Source organism: Littorina saxatilis, unplaced genomic scaffold, assembly GCF_037325665.1.
Source record: "Littorina saxatilis isolate snail1 unplaced genomic scaffold, US_GU_Lsax_2.0 scaffold_2043, whole genome shotgun sequence".
Taxonomy (NCBI): Eukaryota; Metazoa; Mollusca; class Gastropoda; order Littorinimorpha; family Littorinidae; genus Littorina; species Littorina saxatilis.
Window position 1 is genome coordinate 9,366 of NW_027126659.1, and position 8,795 is coordinate 18,160.

The 8,795-nt window shown below is 47.1% G+C and overlaps 1 protein-coding gene across 1 annotated transcript; it reads right to left on the reverse strand.

Moving 5' to 3' along the window:
- Positions 1 to 306: 306 nt before the first annotated feature.
- On the reverse strand, positions 307 to 6,985 carry LOC138955156 (kinesin-like protein KIF13A; the record flags this gene model as incomplete). The annotated part of the gene is made up of 5 exons (XM_070326819.1): positions 307 to 601; positions 2,391 to 2,501; positions 4,037 to 4,264; positions 6,376 to 6,490; positions 6,873 to 6,985. Coding segments are annotated over 5 exons (729 nt in total), but the record flags the coding sequence as incomplete, so codon positions are not given.
- Between the last annotated feature and the right edge of the window lie 1,810 nt (positions 6,986 to 8,795).

Here is an 8,795-nt window from a genome sequence, read left to right on the forward strand (position 1 = left end):
AGGAAGAGAGAAAGAGGAAGAGAGGGAGAGAGAGAGGGAGAGAGAGAGAGAGAGAGCGAGAGAAAACGAGAGACAGGAGGAGGAGGAGAAGAGAGAGACCGACAGACATACAGACAGGCAGACAAACATACAGACAGGCAGACAGACAGAGACAGACAAACAGACAGACAGACAGACAATAAATCCCTGCGCCTTGAATATGTGCGCGATATAAATTGCATAAAATAAAAAAATAAAAATAAATAAATCCCTGCGCTTAGAACTGTACCCACGGAATACGCGCGATATAAGCCTCATATTGATTGATTGATTGATACCGATCGATTGACAGACAGAGACAGAGAGACAGATACGTTCAGAGAGGAAAACAGACCATGAGACAACCAGAAACACAAACAGTCAAATCAGCCAACCCGCCAACCAACCAACCAGCCACACCTCACACACGCTGACAAGCAACACTCACCTTGAGGTAATAGACGAGCAGCTCGTTGAGCGAGGGGTCAGCGTTGAGGTTGACCAGGTAGGGCCTGGCGTTGTCCAGCCTGATCCCCGAGGTCTGCACCGACACCCCCATCTGCTCCAGCGCCTTGTGACGCTCCTGTGGTCAAGAGAAAATAGCATGTGTCAGAGTCAGTCATGGTGGAACACACAGTGCGACATTTCATGCGGATTCGACGCCAAATCAACACAGTAAGACTCATTTCCTGGAGCCTTCATTCCAAACTGAAAGCACTGATGAGGAGTATAGGGGTGGGGGTGGGGGGTTGGTATGGGGTGTGCCTCACAACAATTTGCATTACGATGCCACCCACATGCCTCTACTCGGACCCCCCCCCCCCCCCAAACAAAATGCACAGCGCTAACACAAACACACAATCTAGTAAGTATACGACGTGTGTTTTCCTGTATGTTGATGCAACAACTCCCTGTGTCAAAGATGTTGTCCATTTTGGCTATGCGTGGCACATCCTCATGCCAACTCTCCCCCTTCCCCTGTTCCATTGTTTAAGCGTATTTTAGCCCAACATTTGTCACATAACACCCCAACTCTCCGTGTGAGTCTCGGACAGCTGTTCCTCTCATGCCTTGGACATATCTTTCAAGTTCATCCACCCCACCACACCCTCGTCCTTTAGTTACTTCCTCTGCATCTCCACGACGACAGAACCTACCCCTGCCCGTCCACATCCTGTCTCTTCACCCCTCCAAGCCAACATTTGTCGCACCATCACCCACACTCACCATGTGGACCCGCACCATCACCCACACTCACCATGTGGACCAACATTTGTCGCACCATCACCCACACTCACCATGTGGACCAACATTTGTCGCACCATCACCCACACTCACCATGTGGACCAACATTTGTCGCACCATCACCCACACTCACCATGTGGACCAACATTTGTCGCACCATCACCCACACTCACCATGTGGACCAACATTTGTCGCACCATCACCCACACTCACCATGTGGACCAACATTTGTCGCACCATCACCCACACTCACCATGTGGACCAACATTTGTCGCACCATCACCCACACTCACCATGTGGACCAACATTTGTCGCACCATCACCCACACTCACCATGTGGACCAACATTTGTCGCACCATCACCCACACTCACCATGTGGACCAACATTTGTCGCACCATCACCCACACTCACCATGTGGACCAACATTTGTCGCACCATCACCCACACTCACCATGTGGACCAACATTTGTCGCACCATCACCCACACTCACCATGTGGACCAACATTTGTCGCACCATCACCCACACTCACCATGTGGACCAACATTTGTCACACCATCACCCACACTCACCATGTGGACCAACATTTGTCGCACCATCACCCACACTCACCATGTGGACCAACATTTGTCACACCATCACCCACACTCACCATGTGGACCAACATTTGTCACACCATCACCCACACTCACCATGTGGACCAACATTTGTCGCACCATCACCCACACTCACCACGTGGACCAACATTTGTCGCACCATCACCCACACTCACCATGTGGACCCGCTTGGTCTGGGCCAGCTTTTCCTCCCAGGTTTTGGACATGTCGTTCATCCACCCCACACCCTTATCCTTTCTCTACATATCCACGACGACACCCCTACCCCTTTTCTCTTCCGCTCCAACCCAACACTTGTGACACCGACATCCCAAGTCACTCCCTATGTGGACCCTCTCAGTCTCGACTAGCTTTTATTCCCAGGTTTTGGACATGTCTTTCGTCCACGTCTCACCCTCATCCTTCCTCTTCATCTCTACAACCCCCCCCCCCCCCACCCCCATTTCCCCGCATCCCACCTCTCTTCTCCACTCCAAGCCAACATTTGTCGCACCATCACCCACACTCACCATGTGGACCCGCTCGGTCTGGGCCAGCTTTTCCTCCCAGGTTTTGGACATGTCGTTCATCAGTTTCTCCGACTCGCTCAGTCGCTCCTGCAGGTCCGGGGCCTTCAGGCTCTGAGAACACAATAACAACAACGATGTGTCAATCATCTTTTGTTTTTAAAAGGCCCTTAATTCCTCAGTGCTGCAGGCATGCAACATGCAACGCCACAGATTGCAAACACTCATTTGTAAAGCCTCAAATAATTGAGCAAAGTCGACTTTGGGTTACAGAAAGCTTCACATTACATTTTGGGTAAAAGGACTTCGTGAAGTCATCTCGAAGTCGCTAAATTAAGGAACGCCTGAACCCTTTGCATGCACTGTGTCAATTTTTGTTTGTTTGTTTGTTTGTTTGCTTAACGCCCAGCCGACCACGAAGGGCCATATCAGGGCGGTGCTGCTTTGACATATAACGTGCGCCACACACAAGACAGAAGTCGCAGCACAGGCTTCATGTCTCACCCAGTCACATTATTCTGACACCGGACCAACCAGTCCTAGCACTAACCCCATAATGCCAGACGCCAGGCGGAGCAGCCACTAGATTGCCAATTTTAAAGTCTTAGGTATGACCCGGCCGGGGTTCGAACCCACGACCTCCCGATCACGGAGCGGACGCCTTACCACTAGGCCAACCGTGCCGGTACTGTGTCAAATTGCATACCATCAGTTCCATTCAACTTTGCTGAAGGGTACGTGTCGCTCTTCGGTTTACTGCAGTCTTTACCAGAGTGGCGGACAGTCGCTGTCTAAGCATATCCAAATTCATCACGAAGCTCTTTGATGACACTGGCTGTTGAAATCTCGTTGAAAGAGGTCTTCATAATCTCAAAGCTTTCCAGCACATCTCTCTGTTTATCTCTTTCTCTCGCTCTCCCTCTAACTCTCGTCTCTCTCTTTTTCTCTCATAAACAAAAACATGTGTGTGTGTGTGTGTGTGTGTGTGTGTGTGTGTGTGTGTGTGTGTGTGTGTGTGTGTGTGTGTGTGTGTGTGTGTGTGTGTGTGTGTGTGTGTGAATGGTTAACTCTTGTTCTAAGTTTGGCATGTTACATGCAGTGGTAGCACATTTATTTCCAGTTTCATGCCAGATTGTTCGTTCATATGTTCATTCATATGTTGTTCATATGTTCATTTATATGTTGTTCATATGTTCATTCATATGTTGTTCATATGTTCATTCATATGTTGTTCACATGTTCATTCATGCGTGTGTACGTCCTGAATGGTTTTAGGGCGTAAAGGGAAATCTTTTTGTATCTCCCTCCCGGGGACCTCCCTCCTATTCCCCTTCTGTCACGTGCTTAAACAAGGCAAGCAAGATACGTACATTTGGGGTCCTCAACTGAGCGGCGCGGCAGACAGCTCCCTCCCTCCCTCCCTCCCTCTCATACCCCCCCCCCCCTCGCTCTCACACGCACAAAAAAGGCAAGCAAGAAACTACACTTAGGGGTTCTTACCTGAGCGGCAGACAGCTCCCTCCCTCAGTCCCTCTTTCTGTCCCGCCCTCCCTCCCTCCCCCCCTCCCTTCATATGGGGCTATGGCCTTAACGCATAAACCATCCATCCCTTCTCTCTCACGCACAAAAAAGGCAAGCAAGATACGTACACTTGGGGTCCTTACCTGAGCGGCAGACAGCTGTTGCCGCAGCATCTCCACCTCGTCCCGCAGCTCCCGGATGATCCTGGCGTTGGGGTCTTCATTGACCACGGCATGGTTGACAATGCGCTTGGCGCGGTCAGCGTAGCGCAGGGTGGACAGCGTCTCCTCGTAGTTGTCCCCCGCGGGGCTGATGGTCGCCACCATCACGGTTTTGCTGTTGCCTCCAAGGTTGTCCTGGAAACGGGGAAAGAAACGGGTAAAACATGTTGGAAACAGCGACAATAACGTCCTCAAACGGGAGGGACAAAAAAAGGGTTAAACATTTTAGAAAAAAAGATCTAAAATAACAAAATATCAACTGATTTGGCTTCCATCATTTTCTTGCTGTTGGCTCCAAGACGGGGGAAAGAAAAGGGTGAAAACGTTGAAAAGAAGAGCTAGAGTGGGTGGCCGAGTGGTAACGCACTTGTGCTCGGAAGTGAGAGGTTGCGAGTTCGACCCTGGGTCAGGGCGTTAGCAATTTTCTCTCCCCTTTCCTAGGTGGTGGGTTCAAGTGCTAGTCTTTCGGATAAGACGAAAAACCGAGGTCCCTTCGTATACACTACATTGGGGTGTGCACGTTAAAGATCGCACGATTGACAAAAGGGTCTTTCCTGGCAAAATTGTATAGGCATAGATAAAAATGTCCACCAAAATACCCGTGTGACTTGGAATAATAGGCCGTGAAAAGTAGGATATGCGCCGAAATGGCTGCGATCTGCTGGCCGATGTGAATGCGTGATGTATTGTGTAAAAAAAAAATTCCATCTCACACGGCATAAATAAATCCCTGCGCCTTGAATATGTGCGCGATATAAATTGCATAAAATAAAAAATAAAAAAAAATAAATCCCTGCGCTTAGAACTGTACCCACAGAATACGCGCGATATAAGCCTCATATTGATTGATTGAGAATAACACAAAAATCTACTTATCACCGTCTTGGTTTTGCGTTCCAAGGTTCTCCTGAGAGCGTGAAAGGAAAAGGGTTATAAGTGTTGGAAAATTAGAATCAAAATAACAACACATCTACTGATCTGGCTACCATCACCGTCTTGCTGTTGCCTCTAAGGTTGTCCTAGAAACGGGGGAAAAAAATATGGTTAAAAATGTTGGAAACAGCTAGAATAACAAAATAAAATCTACATCACTCACTTGAGGGCGAACCTGTACGATTGCATTTTAAATACATAAAAGCTGCCTGAAATTTTGCAGAGCCACTGATATCGTGGGATAATATTCCTTTCTTCTTTCTTCTTGAATTTGTTCGGCCCACAACCTGCTAGAACGCTTATTTCATTGTCCCAATTCTGGCTTCACTCATGGCAACATGCACATCGATGGAGGTGGGAAAATGCAGCCTCCCATCGTCTGGTGCAGTTAACTGCCATCAACATTTCTAGGACTGCCTGATTTTTGAGGCTATCCTGACGTGGGTTGCTCAATTGTTTTTGAATATTTAACCGATATTGCAATGTGGGATCGATGCAAGTTTGTTTCTTTTCTCAGCTCACGTGGTAGTCTTCGTATCTGAAAATGATTTACATGTAGGTCTACCTACCACTGTAAAATGAAGAAGATTCTAAAAAGCTCATATATTTCTTACACGTACAATAGAGGATGAAAGTCGCTTGTTCATTTCAATGTTTGTTATTCTCTCAAGTGCCAGGAGATAGGGGCGGGGATGTAGCTCAGTCGGTAGCGCGCTGGATTTGTATTCAGTTGGCCGCTGTCAGCGTGAGTTCGTCCCCACGTTCGGCGAGAGATTTATTTCTCAGATTCAACTTTGTGTGCAGACTCTCCTCGGTGTCGGAACACCCCCGTGTATACACGCAAGCACAGGACCAAGTGCGCACGAAAAAGATCCTGTAATCCATGTCAGAGTTCGGTGGGTTATAGAAACACGAACATACCCAGCATGCTTCCTCCGAAAGCGGCGTATGGCTGCCTAAATGGCGGGGTAAAAACGGTCATACACGTAAAATTCCACTCGTGCAAAACACGAGTGTACGTGGGAGTTTCAGCCCACGAACGCAGACGAAGACGAAGAAGAAGAAGTGCCAGGAGATTGGTTCCGTATAACTCTCGCTTACTCCATGACACATGTCGTATGCATACAGAACCCTTACTTCCCTTTGGTTATTTGATCTCCAAACAACGCTCTGCCTCATTTCGTTTAAGATACTTCAAATCTTGTTTAAATAATTATGGATCTCCTTTCAAATCAAAACATCTAGCCTGGGGGCACATTCCGGATATCCTGACATAACGTAAACAACGTGTTCAACAAGCAAAACAATGTTACCTTGAGAAGCCAGGTGAGCACGGAGTCTCTGTAGGGAACGAACTTGGTTCCTTTCTTCCCTCCCCCGGACTGGTCAGCCAGGGCCGAGATCACCAGGCCCAGAGTGGTCAGCGATCTGAGAATAACCAGCACAAAAAATTGCATTGCAGTGGACACCCCCCACCCCACTCTCCCCTTTACAACCTCAAAAAATCTGGTCTGAATTGAAAGGAAGTGTTGAAGAATAAAGAAAATATAAGAGAAAAAAAAAGGAAAAAAATAAATAAAAAAATAAAAAATAAAATAAATGGGGGTAAATTTACACAGGATATTAGAAAAAGGAAGAGAGTCCTAAATTGAGGAGTCTTAAAAGGGAGGATCGACTGTATCTTCTTTGGTGATATTTTACCAGACACAAAGCGAGAAGCTGGGTGTTAAGAATGGGTGGTGGGGGGGGGGGGGGGGGGATGTTGGGGGAGGGCGTTTGGGGGGAGAGTTGTGTTGCGATGAATACTGACTTGTTGATGTTGCTGCCCTCCTTGAGTCTCTCGCCCACAGCCCCCGTCTTCTGCGCCCTCTCGCTGCCCGCAAGGTCCACCAGGGACAGCTTGCTTACCTTCTCTCCCGACACCTGTAACACACACAGGTAAAAACACAGGTTAATTAATGTCATCATTAAGTTGGACGTCAGAGGACAACAATAACAACAGTGAAAGTTAGAACAAGACGACGAGAAAGAAAAAATACAAAACGAAAAGAAAAAACAGACACCTGTACAACAAAGGTAAGGTCACAGGATGTCATCATCTCCCGTCAGATGTGGGTCAAATGTGCAACAGGACAACAATAACAAAAGTGCAAGTGAGCACTAGACCACGAGCAGAATAAACAAAAAACACCCACAACAAACACACACCCACAACAAACACACACCCACAACAAACACACACCCACAACAAACACACACCCACAAAACAAACACACACCCACAACAAACACACACCCACAACAAACAAACACCCACACCCTGTACCAACCCCTCCCCACAACCCACAAATCTGCCATGCTCAAACTCAAACAAAAAATATTCAATTTTTTAAAGAATGAACGCTCTCATGCATCGTGCAACTTTGCACCAGAATGCAAGAAGGGGCAGTCAAAATTCGATCATACGGCGTAAGGGAAGCAACTACGGTAATGAGGTTGAAAAGTGGTTGTGTCCCTTCCATTGGATTCTCAATAGTATTGAGATGCTCTGTAGTTGTGTTTGAAGTATTCGTCAACCTGGCCTATGTTGAAGCGCATTAACATTTCTTGTGGATAAAGTTACCCACGCATGTGTTTGGACGGTAGACAAAAGTCACAATGTACACTATTTTGTGTTTTGTTGTTTGTTTTGTATTTGCTCGTTTGCGTTCTTTTTGTCAGTTTCCACCCTGTTGGATTTGATGGGTGTGCGTCATATAAGTGTAACGAAGAGGTTCCCCCCCCTTCATCTCTCTCTCTCTCTCTCTCTCTCTCTCTCTCTCTCTCTCTCTCTCTCTCTCTCTCTCTCTCTCTCTCTCTCTCTCTCTCTCTCTCTCTCTCTCTCTCTCTCTCTCTCGTAAAAGGAAACGATATACGTTAGCATACAGAAGCACGTAAACAGAGACAAACACATTGACATGGTGACTTTAACAGACTAACATTTGTTCACCTCGGGGATTTCTGATCATTATTTAGCCTATCTTACACACACTCTAATTATCTCTTCTTTCACCCAGACAGACAGACAGAACCGACAGACAGATAGACAAACAGACAGACAGACAGACAGACAGACAGACAGACAGACAGACAGACAAATAGACAGACAGATCGAAAGACCGACCGACCGATAGCCAGCCAACCAAACAGCTAGCCAGTCAGACACACTTTACACAGACACATCAATTTTAATGCTTTCATTCAATCAGTCATTTGTGACACCATCACATCACTGCATTACACCTGTCCCTTGCCCACAATACACGGAAGCACCCATACAAAACACAGCCCCACCCCAACACACACACGTCGACACGAAAGGTGTGCACATAATCGACACAATCATTCAGACGTCACGGTATCACTTTAAGGCACTGTGCTTCCGTTGTAAGCACTTCGGGTTATCATATCAGATTTACATGGGATAAGACCATCCCTCCACTCGGACATGAATCCAAAATCGAATGCCTGACTATTTTCATTGAAGAGTGGTCATTTTGTTTGTGAATTAATCTCGCTGGTTGACTCTGGTGGCAGGCAACTTACGAAATTAATTCATCAACAAATGCCATCTGATAACAGGAAGGCCGTCAGGATGTTGATCGTTGGTATGTGTCCAAGTGGATGGCTGGGCGTCTCTCACATGAAAGCCTGCTCACATCTGAGACAGCAACCTGTACTGTACTGAGAGTGTC